The sequence below is a fragment of the Hyperolius riggenbachi genome, chromosome 4 (assembly GCF_040937935.1).
Source record: "Hyperolius riggenbachi isolate aHypRig1 chromosome 4, aHypRig1.pri, whole genome shotgun sequence".
NCBI lineage: Eukaryota > Metazoa > Chordata > Amphibia > Anura > Hyperoliidae > Hyperolius > Hyperolius riggenbachi.
In genome coordinates, this window is record NC_090649.1 from 156,040,646 (window position 1) to 156,061,327 (window position 20,682).

The following is a 20,682-nucleotide window of genomic DNA, read 5'->3' on the forward strand; positions in this document are numbered from 1 at the left end:
ACCGAGCCTTCCCTCTCCTTAGGTGAGTATCTGACTTTTTTATTTTTAGATTGGTAACCATTGGCTTTAAGGTACAAATACATTTGAAACAATAAAAATTGTGCTAATTGTTATGATACAGAATTATGCTTATTATTATAAAAATCTATTGCAACATTGACTAATCAAATCTTGCAGTGAAGGCATTTCATTGGTCCATTTTCAAGCTGCATAGATTTGCAGTAAGATTTGCATAATTCTGCATCTACATAGTTGTTTGCATATTTCAAGTAAAGTAGAAAATCGGCACTGAGCCAAAACCTTGTACTGAATGTCTTTTAGATGTCCGTGGCACAGGAATACAAGGGCTCAAAAACTTTTGAAATCAGTAACCCCTCAAATAAATATGTAAACTTTTGACTGTATCCCCAAAGCAAAGTAAGGCCAGAGACCTGACGAGAGCAAGATAGACAAAAAGGGCGCTGGACATTTGGGCGCTGCCATAGGCTGTAATGTAGATTGCGATTATAGTGGAACTCAGAGGGTAATGTGGGCGCTTGCAAAAGACAGTGCCCAAATTAGAAAAAAAAAAAACAGAGCAATTCAGCCAACAGCAATAGTTGACAGCCGAATTGCATCTTTCCCAAATCCATGGTGGCCTGAAGGGAGAGTAGCAATTAATGCTGCTGGAAAGTTTGCAATAGCAGGGTGATACATTTTTCAGCTTCACCCTGTGCCCAAATTTCCAGGCGCCGTTTTGCATGTATGCCACTAGTGCAGTATTTCTCATACCCGTCCTCGTGACTCCCCAATGGTGCATGTTTTGCATGCAACCTCCCCTATGCACAGGTGGGGTAATTAGTGTCTCAGCTACAGGAATTCACCTAGCTGAGACACTAATTACCCCACCTGTGCATAGGTTACCTGTAAAACATGCATCTTTGGGGAGTCACAGGGACAGGTTTGATAAACACTGAACTAGAGAGCTTTCAGCAGCGATTTATGCTTCCAAGAAATTGCCAGGGATTCCAAAAGCAGCGAAAGGTTGTGATCCCACAGGAGCGATTGTGATTTGTCAAAATTGCCCTGCAAGCAGCATTTTCAGAGTGATTATATAAGGGAAAGCAGGGACCAAAATCACTTTCCCTCAAATTACTCCATTTTGCAGTCATAAGGGGGTCCCATCTCTAAGTTTTAGAGTATTTGAGTTTTAAAAATAAACACCCAACACAGCTCATGTAATCTGTTCAGTGTACAATAATTGTAGTTGGTAGTACTGCCTGAAATGCATAAACCAACATTGCAAACCAAAAATCATCATTTTATACATTTTATTACAAGGATCAATGTCATTTTCTTTCTTTAAAAATTAGGTTTGCTTCTTTAAATTTGAAAAGACATAATGGAAAAATATCATATTTCCACAGTATGGATTTGAATAAAATATGTTTTATATATATATAATATGCAATTCTTTATTTTCACAGTTTCCTTATAAAGGAGGTTTTAGAAAAGTGCCTTAAATAGAAGTCCTTTGCTTTATGTAGATGTCTTACATCTGTAAATGGAACATTAGAGTCAATTAGAGTCAATTATCACCATTGCTCTTCACTTCCTTCCGTATTCATCTGTAAATCATTATTCCCTGTGGTTTTAGATTACTTTTAAATATGTAGAGCTGCTGTCCGTGCCAAGAGGATTCCTAGCAATACATCTGTACATCCCACTGTCTGAAAGCTTTGGATTCTGCACCACTAATGTTCCTTGGGGGTGGAGAAGCTCAGTCCCTGTGGGCCGTCCTTTACCAGCTGTTGTTAATACTGATGAGTCAGGTAGCTCCCAGGTTATCTCTGGTTTTGGGATTCCAATGGCTATGCAGTTTAGATGTATAGGGGAGCCAGCTCTTGTGTGAATGTTTTGGGGAGCTTTAGTTGTAATCCGTGGAGGATAGGCTATAATCATAACAGAAACACTTATGGATGTTTCACCAGCATTGTTTTTGACCTTACACAAATAGTTTCCACGATCATGTATGTTCACGTCTTGAATGACCAGTGTGCCATTCTCTACAACTCTATATTTCCCATTAAACTGAGGTCTGTCGATAACATATCCACTTGGGAGGGTCCATACAACACTGGGCTTTGGTATTCCATCAGAAAGACAATGTAAAGACAAAGTTTCTCCAATGTTACCCTTTATTGGTCCTCTTGGATGTGTAAGAATGTTTGGTTTCTGACCCACCTCCAGAATTATGAGCTTTTCAATGTATCCTACTTTATTTCTAGCTGCACATCGATATCTGCCAGCATCATCTTTGGTTGGACTGTAAATAACTAAAGTTCCATTAGTTCCAGCATGAAATTTTGAAAACTTTTGTCCAGTTATAAACTTAGAGCCATTTGGAAGAAGCCACAGTATTTCCGGAGTAGGGTTCCCATCTGCCAAACAATTAAGTATGGCCATTTTGCCTGGCTTGGCAATTATCCTCTCATTAAATGGATTTTTAAACATTGGTCTCCTAAGCACCTCTAGTACCTCCAGCTCAACCACTAGCAAGCTCTCACCGCCATCGTTTCGAGCAATGCAGGTAAATTCTGCTGAATCTGAGGACCGTACATTCCGAATATCCAAAGTTCCATTCTGGTGTATTGTAATTCTGCTGCCATGATAAGGGGCTGTTAGATAAATATTATCAGGTATGATCCACATTATTTGAAGTGGTGGAGTCCCTTCCGCCCTGCAGTGAATTAACTTTCTAGAATGTTTTAAAGCTGAATCCTTAATAATTGTTTTGTTTGTATGCAAACCATTAATAATAGGTGGAGTTGAATGAACATTCAGTTTCAGGAGTCTTGTGTCATCCCCTGCAGCATTCCGTGCAACACACATGTATTCCCCTGCATCCAGCAGTTTCACGTGGTTGATTGTTAAAGACCCGTTTTCATGCAATAAATACCTATCGTGGGATGTCGCTATCATGTCACTTGATGGGAGCAACCAGAAGATTTTGGGTTTAGGTTCTCCTATAGCCTCACAATCCAGAACCACGCTACCACCAGCTCTAACTTCAAACTTTGTTCTGGTGTTTATTTTAATACGTGGAGCAGCTGTAACCACGGTGACATGGACTTTCATTTCATCCCGTCCTAATGTGTTTTCAGCATAACATGTGTAATCTCCCTCTTCGGCCATCCCTACTTTATCGAGATACAAAGTACCATTGTCGAAGAGTACATATCTCCGTTTCCTTCTACCACTGTCATCGGCTTGCAGAACATTGTTAATGACTGTACCATCTGGTAAACTCCAGGATATTTCTGGCAGTGGAGAGCCTGAGGCCTTGCAGTCTACTTTGAAGTCTTTTCCATAAGGCACTTCCTTGATGGACTGCTGTTTCTGGACTATCTTTGCAGGTTTCATCGTTACGCTGACTTTCATGAGAATGACATCATCTCCCATTTTATTTCTTGCTACACACAAATAGTCCCCAGCATCTTTTTCATTCACAGAAAGTACAATGAGTGAACCACTAGGATCCACTTGAATCCGGCTTCCCATTCTGAAAAATTAAAAGAGAAATGATGAGATTGGGAATAATAATGTTATTTAAGTCAAATTTAGGAAACATTTTTAACGTATGATATTAACAACAGAAAGTGCTTCAACACTTAGTGGAACAAAGTAGTGAACAAACATGTAGCTGTTAGCACTAAAGTCAGAGGACAAGGGAGACAACTAGTAACAACTCAAATTATAGTTAGCAATGACGCAGTGGCCATGGCAATGTTTTCTTTATTACAAATTCACTTTATAGAACACTTGACATGGGAGGAATCTGGAGGCTGCTATATTGTTATCCCTCCATAAAAATGCCATCTGCCTTTCATGTTGATCTTTTGAAAATAGTTTTGAAGCCAAACCTGCAATAAGTATGCAGTCAATGGATTCCCAGGACAAAATCAGGACCCCTGATCTGCATACTTGGTAAGGAGCAAAAAGTTAGGAAATATTAAAGGCAGACAAGTAGCATGACAGTGAGTCAAGCAGTATATACAGTATTTTTTACAGTAAGTCAACAGTAACAGCCTTCATAGTATTCTCAAGTGACGTTTCCTATTAAGCAGTGCTTCCCAAGCCTTTACTCAAAACCCGCTAACTGTACATGTCAGGCAGGTAATCTCCTGCCTGAGGTAATTTGTGTCTCGCATTGTGAATTAGCTACCTGTGTCTGTGGATATATCTATAGAATATGCACTGTAGGTACAACCTGAGGGCAGCTTTTGGTAAAGGGTACCTCAAATAAACCTAACGTGGCCAGTTTAACTTACTTAGGGCTTCTAGCTTACTGTAATCCTTTTGTGCCCTCGCAGACATTCTGTGGTGATGCGCTCAGCAGCTGTGCCCCGCTGAAGTTGTGGGCTATTCTTTGATCATGCTCACGTGGCTGGGAGCATTTGGCCCATGCTTAGTTGCAATTTTTATGAACTGTGCAAGCATAGAACTCTCCTGGCGAAGGGACTGCGGACGAGGCGTGCAGCAAAGGCCACAGAGGCAGCCTTCAAAGGAGACAGCAGCTGAATGGATGGGCACGGAATGTCTAGTAGGTCACAGAAGGACTACAGGTGGATAGTAGAAGCTTTAGGTAAAATGCCCGCATTAGCTTTACATTAGGTTTCCTTTAACGTGTACCCGAGGAGACATGAGACATGATGAGATAAACATGTGTATGTACAGTACAAATCATATTAATACCAAAGCTGTTTTACTTGTTTTATTTTGCTGCCTGAAAGAGTTAATTTCTAGGCATGCAAGTGGCAGCTTCTTTCTTTGTCAGTACCTTGTCGGCAATATAGTAAACATCACTAATAAGCGTATTACAGCCATAAAGGTTTTCCTGGCAGAATACAACTTTTGAGGGCAGGGAGATATAAAATACATGAACTACTGACCCTTTTCTAACTCCGGGATACTTATTAGGCTGTTGATTAGAGACAGTAAAACATTCACCCTACTTTGTGAATGTTTAAGTATAAAAGAAAACCCTGGGATACTTAAAAAGGTCATTTTAGGAGTAGGAGGATTAATATAATTGTTTATCTAATTAATTTATTTTCCCCTTGGGTTCACTTTAAGTATTCTTGCAGGTAAGTACAGATATATATATCTTTTTTTATTCTATGTATTGCATGAAATAGTCTGCATAGATCATTTAAACTTCGTGGACTGCATGCTGAGAGCTACACAGGAAAATTGTCTCCTCAAAAAACAATTTTCATTCCAAATCTTTGAAATCCTGCAGATATGTGGAAATGTGTCGGCATGTACTTGTGAATATTACAAAGAAGGCTTTCATACGGGAACTTGTTGCATAGTAAATTTATTTTCCTTTAACCGAAAGCCAGGAGAAGGAAATGGAAGCATTGAGAAGTCAAGTAAATATAACAGCTGAGACAGCATAAAACAGGAATACATGCCAGCAGTGCTAAACATAGAAATATATTCACTTTATGTGCAGGAAATAGCAACATCATAAATGAACTGGATTAATATAAATCAAAGTAAGAAAAAAAAATGAAAGTGTCATCAAACCTGAATAGTATGGTGTGTTAGCACCTGTAAAGTCAGGATGAAAATTAAGCTGAAATGAAGTCTGAATACTGTATTTAGTCTGGTATTAAAATGGATGTTTACCTATATTTTAATTTCTATCAGGACATATAAAATATAACAAATGGATGTTTCATTTTCAGCACTCTATTTGCTTGTTTGACTGGAAAATGTAAAAAAGGTTGTTTGTTTTACCGCTCTATTATGAAACTTGATTATTGTTCTGCTACAGACTTTCCATATTTTTCGGACTATAAGACACAGTGGAGGGGACAGGGGGACAGGCACACCAGACACGGGGACACTGGAGGACAAAGGGTGCATGGGGACAGAGGACACAGGACAACACAGGGGGACAGATGACACAGAACCACACAGGGGGACAGAGGATACAGCTTGACACAGGGGGGGGGGGGACAGAGGACACAGGACAACACAGGGGGACAGATGACACAGAACCACACAGGGGGACAGAGGACGCAGTAGGACAAAGGACACGAGGATAGAGGAGGACACAGGTGGAAGGACACGAGGTACGAGAAAGGCAAAACGGGGACAATAATTGGGGGGGAGGGGGGAGGTCCATAAGGCACCCCTGCACTATGGACTCACCAGGTTTTGAATATTTTTTTCCTTGGTTTTTGTCCTCTAAACCTATGTGCATCTTACACTTCAGAGCATCTTATGGGCAAAACTGCCGTGAGGGCTGGGGGCAACTATAGGAACATGTCCCAATGTAAAACGTTTTAAAGGAAAAGTGATTTTACATTAATTTAATCTAAAATGTTGTCAGGAAAAGGCATTAGTAAAGGTGGTGGGGTGTGTTTTGTCAGCGTGTGTTGTTGATGGTGTGGGGAAGAAAAGGAAGGAAGGGGTTCAAACTGATGTACATTTTAATTTATTAGTATGCCAATGCTTCCATCCAGGGCTGGATTTACCATAAGGCAGTGTAGGCACATGCCTACAGGCGCCTGACGATAGAAAGACGGCCTACTCCCCTCCCCTCGTGCCTCCCTCCCATCTTCCCTGTGCAAAGCCCTGATGAGGTAGTAAATAAGAGATTACTCAACCTGCTCTCGGCATTACACTGACAAGATCTCCCTTCAGTGAGGGGCACCTCTTGCTACCTAATATATGGGGACACCTAACTACCTAATATTGAGGTTCCTTTAGCTACTTAATACTTGGGGGCAACTCTAGCTACTCAATGTTGAGGGAACATCTGGCTACCTAATACTAAGGGGAACCTGTAGCTACCAATGATGGGTAAGGGAGAAGTGACAGCTGTGGCAGCCAGCACACTTGCGGTGTGGTTCAGCGGCGGTTTGTAGATTCCTAGAGTGCGGAGTCTAAGGTGCCAGGACATCTATGCCTATAGGCTCCTGTGAGGTAAATCCAGGCCTGCTTCCATCTGCAATTGATTTTTCGTTGAGTTGGTTGGTGAAAGCTTAACACAGCACATGATTCACCTGAAATCAGCAGCAAGACCATTATCCAAACCTCCTTTTGTGTGTGAGAGGTGCATACATGTAGTCTGTTTATGACTTAGGAGGGGGAAGCCACATGCTCGCTGGCCTGCCTTTCCTAATCAGCCATACTGGATGATTTGATAACAGTCTGACTAGAATAGCTCCCCCCACACATTTCACCTGTTTTGTTTTGTTTCCTTTCCTTTTCTTTTTTTTAAATGTGCCTTGCTGCATTAGACAGGGAACTCACTTGCTGTAATTGTGCAGGTTTTGCCTCAGATGGCAAAACACGTACAACTGAACCGCTGAAGCCAATGGCCTCACTTGGGCAACACACAACATTAGCATTCATTTGCATTTTTGCATGGTTTTACATTGGGCAGTTTTCTGCTTTTTCTGCATGATACATGGGTTCCTAATCAAAATGTATTTGAATGTATTCGAGTAACAACAATAACAATAACAATAACAATAATATTTATATGGCGCTTTTCTCCCTGGGGACTCAAAGCGCTGTGACCCTGCATTATGCAGTCTCAAAGGCTAGGGAAAAGAGGTGAGTTTTTAGCCTTTTTTTAAAGCTGTCCAGAGAAGGAGCCTCTCGTACTGATTGTGAAAGTGAGTTCCATAGAGTAGGGGCTGCATAGGAAAAGGCCCGAGCACCAAATGTTAAGTGTATCCTGGGAATAACCAGCTTCATCTTGTTGGCAGAGCGGAGGGTGCGTGGAGGGGCATAAAGTTCCAATAGATCCGCTATGTATTTAGGTCCCATGTGGTGTAGAGCCTTGAATGTCAGCAGGCAGATCTTAAAATTGATTCTCCATTTTACTGGCAACCAGTGAAGAGTTTGCAGTACTGGGGTGATGTGTGAGCTGCGGGGGGCATTGGCTAGGAGTCTGGCTGCAGCATTCTGTACTAGCTGTAAGGGGCGCAGAACCTTATCTGTAGATCCGATTAACAGGGCGTTGCAGTAGTCTAGGCGGGAGGATACAAATGCGTGAACCAGGGTAGGTAGGTCTTCAGCTGGGATAAGGTGTTTGATTTTCGCTATATTTCTTAGATGGAAGAAGGAAGACTTGACGACAGCTGATACCTGCTGTCTGAGTTTTAGATTTCCATCCAGGATCACCCCAAGGTTTCGCACAGAGTCTTTGTACTGTACAGTATCTCCCCCAATTGCTAGTTTGAGGTGGTGAGCGTTTTGAACTTTATCCATCATGTGTGGACCACCTACCACCAACACCTCTGTTTTGTCAGAGTTCAGCCTCAGCCAGCTGGTGTTCATCCAATTTTGTAAATCCACTAGACACGCATTTATGGATGCTGATGGGTCTTGGGTGCCAGGCTTGAAGGACAGATACAGTTGTGTGTCATCTGCATAACAATGGTATCCTAAACCATAGTTCTGGATTATTTTGCCCAGTGGGAGCATGTAGACTGCAAAGAGTAATGGTGATAGTACAGAACCCTGTGGAACTCCATAGGCAAGTGGCACTGGATTAGAGTAGTGTGTGCCCAGACATACTTGCTGTGTCCTGCCAGATAGGAAGGTCTGAAACCAGCTAAGAACAGTACCCCTTAGGCCACAGTAATTCTTCAGTCGCTGGATTAGTATTTCATGATCCACAGTATCAAATGCTGCTGACAAGTCAAGAAGAATCAGAATTGAGCAATCACCCTTGTCCCTTGCAGTAAGTAGATCATTCATTACTCGGACTAATGCTGTTTCAGTGCTGTGCCTTTTCCTGAATCCTGACTGAAAAGTATCAAAGATGTTGTTATCTGTAAGCCTGGCTTCTAGCTGGTTGGCGACTGCTTTCTCGATAACTTTTGATAGGAATGGTAAGTTCGCCACAGGTCTGTAGTTGGTTACAGAATCAGGATCTAGTGATGGTTTCTTCAGGAGGGGTTTTATGATTGCTTTCTTTAGTTCTTCTGGGAAAAGTCCACTTTGCAAGGAGCACTGAGTGATTTTGTGAAGTGCTGGCCTGAACAGCGCTGGGCACTGCATTAAGGATCCAGTTGGGCCAGGATCCAGGTCGCAGGTAGTGGGGCGGAGACTTTGAATGAGAATTCCAAAATCTTCTACACTCAGAGTGTCAAAGACTTGCCATGGTGGTACGGTAGTAGGCATATGCAACGTCCAGTGGTCAATTGATGTTGTTGGTGTAATGCTGGCACGGATGGTAGACACCTTGTTTGTGAAGAAGGCAGAGAATTCCTCACACCTTTCCCTGGAGTATGTGGTTGGGGCTTTTAGGCAGGAAGGATTGCAGAGTGATTCCACTGTGTGGAAGAGTTGAGCAGCTCTGTTGTTGGCTGTAGATATTTTGTGCGAGATAAAGTCTGATTTTTTCTTGGTTATTGCTTGTTGGTATTGTCTGAGGTGTTGAACTAGGCTAGATTTGTGCTCCCCAGTCCCTGATTTACGCCACTGTCTTTCTAGTCTGCGCCCTTTCTTTTTTAGATCCATGATGGTTTTGTCAAACCAATTAGCTTTCTGCTTTTTGGTTGCTGATTTGGTGCGCCATGGGGCAATACTGTCAAGTGTTTCATATATCATGTTGTTGTACTGGGTTACTAGAGAGTTTGGGTCCATTTGACTGTGGAGCAGATTTGTAAAATTCAGGTTGGCAGTTATCCTCTCCGGTGTTAATTTACTCAGGGGACGGGTTTTGATTGTTTCTTTAGGGAGCTGCTTGATAGGGTGATGTTCAATAGTAAACTGTATTATGTGATGGTCTGACCACACCACTGGGGTTACTGTTATGTTACTAATGTCCATTCCGAGGTGGAACAGTAAGTCTAGCGTATGCCCTCCTCTGTGGGTAGCTGATTTTACAACTTGAGTGAAGCCTAGTCCACCCATGAGATTTATTAGTTAGTTAGTTAGTAGAACAAATGTGAAAAATTGCAGGCGGAAATCACGATCCCAAAAGGGAACGCACTGCAATGGAGACCTGGAAATTGCAGGGAAAAACACCCCTGCAAGTGTGTTCTCTGCCTTAGACTTTTTAACCTTCCTTGAGTGTAGTAACAAGTAACAACATTGTAGGATGAAGCATAAGGCTACTACTGAGCCTAGATCTTCCACCTCCAAAGTTTCAAAAGTAATTTTTTCTCAAAAACTTTGATTTATGAGGAAAATACTTTTTAAAATACATTTTTCATTTAGGAAATATTCCTGATCACCTCAACAATTTTGATAAGAATACTATGTTCAGGTCATTGCAATATACTTGGATAGGGGATGACATTGGATGTCCAAAGAGTTCAATGCAAATTGCTCAATTTATGATTTTTTCCCATAAATAATAAATGAAATCCGACATTATAAAATCAGACAAATTCAGGTCATATTTATTTCTCCTTTGAACTTTGAAGCTCATCTCCAGCGCTCACTAGATCTAAGCAGATCAGTTCACACTTTTCAGGAATTCTTTCCTACACACCATATGGTTCCTTCCTACCCTTTTAGCCTTCATACACAATCTAACATTGTTTCCACATGCAAGCTTAGCATGTGTTCTAACATATGTTCTCCTGTCATAGAACCAGCACTGCTTCTGTGGCTGCTTCTGAAAAGCCAACTCACGTGAAACGTATTCCTTCCCTTCCCTTTTGATTCTACCCTTTACTTTTTAGGATCTCTATCCTACAAATTATTAATGTTGATGTAGAGTTGAGTCCACCGTTCATTTTACTGTGAAGGATGGCTTTTTCCTTTCCCAGAATTTTGAACACACTTTTTTTTGTGGCCTATGTGGTCAGAACAAGTACAGCGGCTGCTGCCAAGGTGGCATGTCAGCAAGTCAGCAATGATTTTATATGGTAAAAGAGCAAGAAAACTTCTGAAAACCTAATTAACGAGACCTTGGTGACTATGATTTGTTTTCCAACACATAGTTCTCCAGAGCAGGCTCTCCAATCGCTCCATTGCACAGTTCTGATGCTCAGATGCCCACTGTAGGCACTGTCGATGGTGGACAGGGGTCAACATGGCACTTTGACTGACCTGTGCATACACAACCCCATATACAGCAAGCTGTAATGAATTGTGTTCTGACAGACGCGCACAGACAGGGATGAGGATCTACGCTCCTGGGAGCTCAAGTGAGATTTTCAGGGACGTAGATACTCGTCCCCTTTTGCCTTAATGGAAGCGCCGGACCTGTTAGAAAGGGGTGTGTAACTCTGCAGCAATTAGATACAATTTACATGTTGAGATCCTGTTTTTATAAAGCACAGTGTGATGCAGTCTTTGGTGTTTGCTGAACACTCTCAGGTATGGGAATAGTTTTTCCTGCACACACCGCTCTCAGGCCCACAGAATAAAAGCCTGCTTGTATTGATAGTAATATACCATATGTGGTCTATTTCTAACATGTTCTTGTGGGTTTCATTATGCTGACTACACCAAACAGATCCTAAGAATTTGAATCAGACCACATAAGTCTAGGAATATAACCAAATATGACAGATTAGCTGCTTAGCATTATCTAGGAATGTCAAACCGCTGGTTTAAATTAATTGGATTTGAAAATGTTTGTGTTAGTCTTAAAGGGGAGGAGTCACTAACTCTTGTTGTATAGAGATACAACTGTTTTTCTTACCACCTGTACAAATAATAAAGATGATATAGTGCATTGTTATACACACACACACACAACACACACACACACACGGATTTGAGTTATGCCATGGAGGGTTCTGCAGTAGTGCTACATGTGAAGACATACCATCTTCACATGTAGCACTACGGCAGAACCCTCCACGGCATAACTAGTGGGATGGTGGTGTAGTGTATAGGGCTTTGGCCTTGTGGCACTGGGATCCCTGGTAAACTCTAGGCAAACATTATCTGCATGGAGTGTGTATGTTCTCACTGTTCCTGTGTTGGTTTCCTCCAGGCACTTCGGTTTCCTCCCACATCCCAAAAACATCCCAAAATTGACCTTGGGCTATTATAAGAACAATAGACTATGGGAGGAATTTGATTGTGAGCTCCTCTGAGGGACACATAGTGACATGACTAAGTACTGTAATGTGCTGCAGAACATGTCAGTACTAAAAAAAATACACAATAATAATAAAGCTAAATAAGCACTAATTTTCAGAGAGCCATATTACTTTTCTTCCATTTCCTCCTCCTCTGTAGTGCTGATCTACAGTTCACCTGCCTCCTATGCAAAATCGGCATGCAGGCAATATATACGGGTCATCCAGAAAGTAACAGCTTTGTTTTTATCTGTCACACAAGGTATTCTTTCTGTGCAATTTAATTTAACTTCTCAGGTTCACCTCTTCTCTCTGCACAGTTTGTCATGTGATTGCAGAATGCTGGTAACTGTTTGCTCAGCACCTTCCGCGTGAAGCCCATTCCCCCATCAAATTATCATACCTATAGAGGAGAAGTGTGACACATCTGCAACAAAGGGATTGAAAACCTTGCAATATCATAAAATAAATGCTAAAATAAAAGAGGTGATTATGTGCAAAAATAATCAGAAGATAGTGGGCCATATGCAATTCTCTTTTTCTCTTGAGTTATCTCTTAGGAGATAATTTTCATGTTCTCTTTAAAATAATTTTTAAGCATTTTACAATTAAAAAAGTACCCACAAGTTGGTGAAAAGTACTATCAAAATTATTTTGAGTATTTTTTGCTTGCTGGTGGTATAAAAGGCATTTTATGACAAGGGGCCATATGCAATTCACTTTTTCACCTGAGTTTTCTCCTAGGTGACAAGTACATTTTACTCCACCAGGAAGCAAAAAAAATGCTCAAAATAATTTTGACAGTACTTTCTTGCCTACTTTTTGGTACTTTTTCAATTGCAAAGGGCTAAAAAGTTATTTTAAATTGAAGATGAAAAATTATCTCCTAGGAGAAAGCACTGGTGAAAAAGTGAATTGCATATGGCCCAAGGTATGAAAATATCACCTAGGAGAAAACTCAAGAGATACGGGGCCATATGCAATTCTCCTTTTCACCTGAGTTTTCTCCCAGGAGATAATTTTTTATCTTTGATTTTAAATAACTTTCCCGTACTTTTCAACTAAAAAAGTACCAAAAAGTTGAAAAAGTACTATTAAAATTATTTTGAGCATATTCTTGCCTTCTGGGGGCTTAAAATGCATTATACTGACGAGTTTAAAAATATCACCTAGGAGAAAACTCAGGTGAAAAAAGGAATTGCATATGGTCCACAGTGAATTGCATATGGCCCAGTGGCCCATATGCAATTCACTTTTTCGCCTAGGAGATAATTTTTCATCTTCTATTTAAAATAACTTTCCAGTACTTTTCAACTAAAAAAGTACCAAAAGGTAAATGATAAAGTGCTATTAAAATAATTTGAGTACTTTTTTGTTTTCTGGTGGCTTAAAGGGCATTTTATTGACAAGTTTAAAAATACCACCTAGGAGAAAACTCTGGAGTAAAAAGTTAATTGCTTATTGGCCAGTGTGTTTAAAATAAAATGTCTCCTTAATTTGTTAATTGGAGATGGTTGTTACTTTCTGAAAGACCCTTGTGTATATAGGAGTTACCACTGTACAGTACACAGAATTGATAACTTAAAATAGGGATGCAATTCTATTACATAAATCCTGTAGCAGTTTAAACTTCATATGGCACCTGGAAAACCCACAAAGCTCTTATTGTGAACTAATTTTCTCCCTTGTCTAATTGTGATTTATTACTATATATTGTATTGCATGGTTGCTAAATCATTGACGTCATTTTGTTTTTTATTCACTTCAACTGTCGAAAAAGAAAATTATGGACCAACAGTTTTTTTTTCTTTTATGAATATTAGCGCATAAATTCTACATATGGATGCAAAGAAAAATTTGTAGTAAATCATTAAGCCTAACAGAAAAGCCAGGCGAAAGTGAAATGCAGCTGTAAGCAGTGCTTTCAGGAGTCACATTTGACCAGGTCCTCTCTTACAAAATGGTTTGGTTTTCACACACATGGGCTCATATGTAAACTTTTACTCTAGACTTTTCTCCTAAGTAATAGTTTCCCACCTTGTCACTAAAATGCCTTTTAAAACCCCAGCAAGCAAGAAAGTAGTCAAAATAATTTCAATAGTACTTTTTCACCTATAAAACGTCAATTGCAAAGAGCTTAAAAGGTATTATAAAGATAAGCTGAAAACGTATCTCCTAGGTTAAAACTCAGAAGAAAAAGTGAATTGCTTATGGCCCCTAGGCCCTTATACAATTCACTTTTTCTCCTAAGTTAACTCTTAGATAATACGTTTTAATCCTCACTTTAAAATGCCTTTTCTGCATTTCACAATTAGGAAAAGCTGTAGGAAAATAAAATTATGTTGAGTATTTTCTTGATTGCTGGGGGTTTAAAAATAATTTTTATTGACAAGGTGTTAAAATATCAACTTGGAGAAAACTAAGGAGAAAAAGTTAATTGCATATGGGCCCTAGGCTTTTTCTCCTAGGTTTTCTCCAAGATGAAATTTTCCCATGTAGTCAATATAATTGCCCATATCTTTTCTCTTAAGTTTTCTCCAAAGAGATATTTTTAACCTCATCAAAAAAACCTTTAAAGGGATACTTAACTCAACTGGGAAAAATGAGTTTAACTCACCTGGGGCTTCCCTCATCCCCCTGCAGCCGATCGGTGCCCTCGCAGGCCCGCTCCGATGCTCCTGGACCCGCCGGCGGCGACTTCCGATTTCGCCGTCACCGTCCGACAGGCATGGGAACGCGAGTGATTCTTCGCGTTCCCAGCCACAATAGCACCCCCTATGCTGCTATTCCGGCCTTCTTGCCGCAATAGCAGCATAGGGGGTGCTATTGTGGCTGGGAACGTGATGAATGACTCGCGTTCCCATGACTGTCGGCCGGTGACGGCGAAAGCGGAAGTCGCCGCCGGAGGGTCCAGGAGTATCGGAGCGGGGCTGCGAGGGCACCGATCGGCTGCAGGGGGCTGAGGGAAGCCCCAAGTTAGTTAAACTAATTTTTCCCCATTGACTTAAGGTTCACTTTAAAGCTCCCACCAAGCAAGAAAATACTCAAAGTAAGTTTGATATTACATTTTTACTTTTTAGTACTTTTTAATTGCTAAGTGCTAAAAAGTTATTTTTTTTATATGATTAAATTATCTCCTGGGAGAAAACTCATGAGAAAAAGTTAATTGTATATGGTCCAAATGCCATTTAAACAACCAGCAAGCAAGAAAATACTCAAAATAATTTTGACAGTACTTTTTTCACTGGATAGGGAACTGGCTAATGGACAGAAAACAAAGAGTTGTGGTCAATGGATCATACTCAAAATGGGTGACTGTTAGCAGTGGGGTCCCACAGGGGTCTGTTCTGGGTCCAGTGCTCTTCAATTTATGTATTAATGACCTAGTAGATGCAGTAGTGAGCAATGTTGCTATTTTTGCAGATGATACAAAATTGTGCAGAATCATCAACTCTCAGGAAGATAGTGTCATATTGCAACAGGCTCTGGATAGGATGGCTATATGGGCACATACATGGCAGATGAAATTCAATGTTGACAAATGTAAGGTCATGCATTTTGGACGTACTAATGGTCTAGCACCATACAAAATAAATGGGATACAGTTGGGGACATCAAACTTGGAGAAGGACTTAGGAGTACTCATTGACAACAAGTTAAATAATCGTACTCAATGCCAAGCAGCTGCAGCTAAAGCTAACAAAATTTTGGGATGCATTAAAAGGGAAATAAAAACTCGAGATGCTAGCATAATATTGCTCCTGTTTAACTCTCTAGTAAGGCCACATCTGGAATATGGAATTCAGTTCTGGGCACCACATTACAAAAAAGATATTGCAGTTTTAGAGCAGGTGCAGAGACGAGCAACAAAATTGATGCGTGGGATGGAAGGTCTCACTTATCGAGAAAGGTTAGATAAACTGGGTTTATTTAGTCTAGAGAAAAGACGCCTTAGAGGGGATCTAATTAACATGTATAAATACATCAGAGGGCAATATAATACCTTGGCGGATGAGCTTTTTGTCCCTAGGCCTTCTCAAAGGACTAGAGGACATGATCTGCGCATGGAGGAAAAATGTTTTAGCCATTTATTTAGGAAAGGGTTCTTTACAGTAAGAGTGATTAAGATGTGGAATGCATTGCCACAGGAAGTCGTTATGGCAAACTCTATACCTGCATTTAAAGGGGGCTTAGATGCTTTCCTTGCGTTGAAAGACATCCATGGCTACAATTACTAGGTAATGCCTAATGATGTTGATCCAGGGATTTTATCTGATTGCCATCTGGAGTCGGGAAGGAATTTTTCCCTTTAGGGGCTAATTGGACCATGCCTTGTAAGGGTTTTTTTCGCCTTCCTCTGGATCAACAGGGATATGTGAGGGAGCAGGCTGGTGTTGTACTTTATACTGGTTGAACTCGATGGACGTATGTCTTTTTTCAACCAAAATAACTATGTAACTATGTAACTATGTAACTATGTACTTTTTGGTACTTTTTCCATTGCAAAGTGCTAAAATGTTATTGTAAAAAGAAGATGTAGAATAATCTCTCTGGAGAAAACTCAGGAGAAAAAGTTAATTGCATATGGGCTCAGTTGTGCTCTACACTTATGCCCATATGCAATTCATTTTTTCTCCTGAGTTTTCTCCTAGATGCTATTTTCAAATGTGTCAATAAAATGTTTTTGAAACCACCAATAAACCAAAAACATATTCAAAATCATTTTGATGGCACTTTGTCACTACTTTTTGGTACTTTTTCCATTGCAAAGTCCTGAAAAGTTATTCTAAATTGAAGATGAAAATGTATCTCCTAGGAGAATACTCATGAGAAAAAGTGAATTGCATATGGGCCTAAGTGCTCCACAGATAATCAGTGAGATGACATTTTTCAGACTTTGTTGTATGGAGCTTTAAACTGATCAACTAGGTTAAATGGTTGTTTTGATTGGGTGATATTTGAAAAAAGTTACGAGAAAAATTGGAAAACAAGCATCTCATTTAAGTGATTGGAGGGATGCTGGTAACTCGAGCCCTTAGTTCAGTGAATGAGAGGAATACTGACTTCTTTAGTAAGGCTCTCTTACACCATGGGACCTGCACTATAAATTTCCTTCATGGATCCAACACTAGAGTTGGGCCGAACGGTTCGCCTGCGAACGGTTCCATGCGAACTTCAGTGGTTCGCGTTCGCGTCCCGCAGGCGAACTTTTGCGAAAGTTCGGTTCGCCCCATAATGCACCATGAGGGTCAACTTTGACCCTCTACATCACAGTCAGCAGGCCCAGTGTAGCCAATTAGGCTACACTAGCCCCTGGAGCCACTCCCCCCCTACTAAAAGGCAGGCAGCGGCGACCATTACGGTCACTCGTGTGCCTGCATTAGTGAGAGTAGGGCGAGCTGCTGCACACTCTCTCTCATAGGGAAAGATTAGTTAGGCTTAGCTTGTCCCTGGCTGCATACCTGTTCTGTGAACCCACCACTGCATACCTGTTCTGTGAACCCACCACTGCATACCTGTTCTGTGAACCCACCACTGCATACCTGTTCTGTGAACCCACCACTGCATACCTGTTCTGTGAACCCACCACTGCATACCTGTTCTGTGAACCCACCACTGCATACCTGTTCAGTGAACCTGCCACTGCATACCTGTACTGTTAAGTGAACCCGCCACTGCATACCTGTTCTGTTCAGTGAACTCGCCACTGTATACCTGTTCTGTTCAGTGAACCCGCCACTGCATACCTGTTCTGTTCAGTGAACCCGCCACTGTATACCTGTTCTGTTCAGTGAACTCGCCACTGCATACCTGTTCTGTTCAGTGAACCCGCCACTGTATACCTGTTCTGTTCCGTGAACAGTTTGGTGTGTCAGTGTGAAGCAGTACCTTAATTACACTACCTGATTGATGTATACACATGCAAGATGTTTTAAAGCACTTTAGGCCTGTCATTTAGCATTCAATATGATTTCTGCCCTTAAAACGCTGCTTTGCGCCAAATCCAGATTTTTCCTGGGGACTTTTGGCATGTATCCCACTCCGCCATGCCCCCCTCCAGGTGTTAGACCCCTTGAAACATCTTTTCCATCACTTTTGTGGCCAGCATAATTTTTTTTTTTTTCAAAGTTCGCATCCCCATTGAAGTCTATTGCGGTTCGCGAACTTTAACGCGAACCGAACCTTTCGCGAAAGTTCGCGAACCCGGTTCGCGAACCTAAAATCGGAGGTTCGGCCCAACTCTATCCAACACATGGGACAGCTCTATGTCAACGTACACAGCTTGTTTTTTTAACCCTGTATATGGTAGTGTTGACACAAGGGCCTCACTTTACTGATGGTAGGTTCTTGCAAAGACACAAGTTATGTTTACCTGTGAAAAAGGTAATCCAATCCATGTGGATATAATTTACATGCACTCACTTCCTAAACATACACATTATACAAATATTTAACAAATTCTAACCATTAAAAGTAAAGTAGACATATCTTACTTGTGCCACTGGTCTACCACTGCTTTGGATGGCAGCCGCCATATAATTTTTGGCTTGGGCTCTCCTGTTGCTGAGCAGTTTAGCACCAGTTTGTCCCCATAACTTATTTCAGTGGCTTTTGGAGATGCATGTAGAATCTTGGGAATGGACTCACTTTGTTCCACCTGAAGACTGACCACCCTCCTCTCTGATCCAGTAGAGCTGGTAGCTATACATTCATAGTTTCCATTATCTGTAACAGCTGCATTTCTTACATAGAGTGATCCATTTGAAAAGAGGAAGAGCTTTGTATTAACATACTGTAATGGTTTGACTTTTGTTCCATCAAACGCTACCCAATGAACACTAGGCTGAGGATTTCCTTTGGCAGTGCAATGTAATTTGACGTTTTCTCCTGGGAGGGCGAGGACTGTCTGTCTCTTCTCTTCCATGATAACAGGTGGGGCAGAAATCACTTGAATCTTTACTGTGAAGGTATCAGCTCCAGCAATGTTAGTAGCTAAGCACTTGTAAATCCCCCGATCATATAAAGACACTTCTCTGATGGTCAGAGATCCATCCGACTGTACAAAAACTTTGTCATTATGCGCAGACTTCTCAGATGCAATGGTCTCATTAGCTAGTATCCAAGTAATGGTAGGGAAAGGTCTGCCTTCTGCCTGGCATTTCACATTGACAAAGCTGCCAGAGTGCACTGTGATCTCTCTTGATTTGCCTTGGAGGATCCTAGGAGGGTATGTGATAACAGAGAGACTGACGAGCAGACGGTCTGAGCCATACTGGTTTGTAGCTACACACAGATACTGTCCTCGGTCCTGGATGCCTACACTTGAGATAGAGAGGGTTCCATTTGCTAAAACTTCCATCCTATTCCCACGTCTTGTCTTTGTTACAAAAGTTCCTGTGAAAAACCATAATCCTGTTATTACCGGTAAATTCTTATTCTCAATCCACAGAAAAAAAAGTGAAAAACTAAAAACTATGTACAATCGTTTAAGCACACATCCTAAAATCACATAAAAGTCCACATAAGCAGTATCTTGATTCAGTGTGTCACCACCACCATGGACACCCAACAGCGTACAGACTCACCAGATGTATTGGCCACTGCTAGACTGGCCAACCATGCACAAATCCAGGAGCCTTGGTGCTTCAGGATCCTGGTGCCACTTTAGCAATATCCCTTTAAATCACCATCCTTCTCCACCTTTTCCATGCATGTTACCTCAAAGAAATAGCTTGCATAGTGTGACTCCGTTTAAAACTTATAAAATCTTTATTTTAAAATACACTCCCATGATCCGGAAGTTTAGTACACACATTGGGCTTGATTCACAAAAGCGTGCTAACAGTTAGCACGCTGGTGAAAAGCCCCTTATCATACCTAAACTCAGTTTAGGCGTGATAAGTTTAGGCGTGATAACTATAGCACCAACTGGGTTAGCACCACAGTGCACAGCTGATCAAAAGGTTTGCGCTAGCAAAGTCTGGTGCACGCGAAACGTCGCATAGAGTTTAATGGCGCTGCTTTGTGCGCAGGACTTTGCGTGCGATCTAAACTTATCTAAACTTATCACGCCTAAACTCATCACGCCTAAACTTATCACCCCTAAACTTATCACCCCTAAACTTATCACACCTAAACTTATCACGCTTAAACTGAGTTTAGGTGTGCTAAGGGGCTTTTCACCAGCATGGTGCAATGGTTATCACGCCTAAATTCTTTTAGGCGTGATAACTGGGTTATCACCGCTTTAAGAATTGAGCCCATAGAGTTTTGCGGGCTCTCCGCCGCTGCCAAGCAGGGCGCTGCTGATGTTATGTCCTCCTACTCCACATCCACTATGCCGCCGCCTCCCGCCGTTCACTTCCTGGTACGTCCAGCCCCCTGTGGACTTTTATGTGATTTTTGGATGTGCGCTTAAACGATTGTACATAGTTCTTAAAAGTTTGCCTGACCTTGTGGTAGCGCACTCCGCATGGACTTGGACTTGTGTGTTTTTTAGCTATAGCGTTTTCATATATTTTATATAAAAACTAAAAACTGCTGACTAGATGTAACTGCAACAACAAGATACATCTAACTTGCAGCAGAATCTACACTATTTCTGTTTACCTTATAAACTACAACG

At 41.1% G+C, this 20,682-nt stretch overlaps 1 protein-coding gene across 3 annotated transcripts in view; it reads right to left on the reverse strand.

The window, feature by feature from the left end:
- Window positions 1-1,357: 1,357 nt before the first annotated feature.
- IGSF10 (immunoglobulin superfamily member 10) overlaps window positions 1,358-20,682 on the reverse strand; it is a 163,123-nt gene continuing 143,798 nt past the window's right edge. For all 3 annotated transcript variants that reach the window (XM_068280840.1, XM_068280839.1, XM_068280838.1), the window contains 2 exons: window positions 18,551-19,451; window positions 1,358-3,541 (listed from right to left, as the gene is read on the reverse strand). In XM_068280840.1, coding sequence (XP_068136941.1) covers window positions 1,633-3,541; window positions 18,551-19,451 — 2,810 coding nt within the window. In that variant the 3' untranslated portion in view covers window positions 1,358-1,632. The remainder of the gene's footprint in view (window positions 3,542-18,550; window positions 19,452-20,682) is intronic.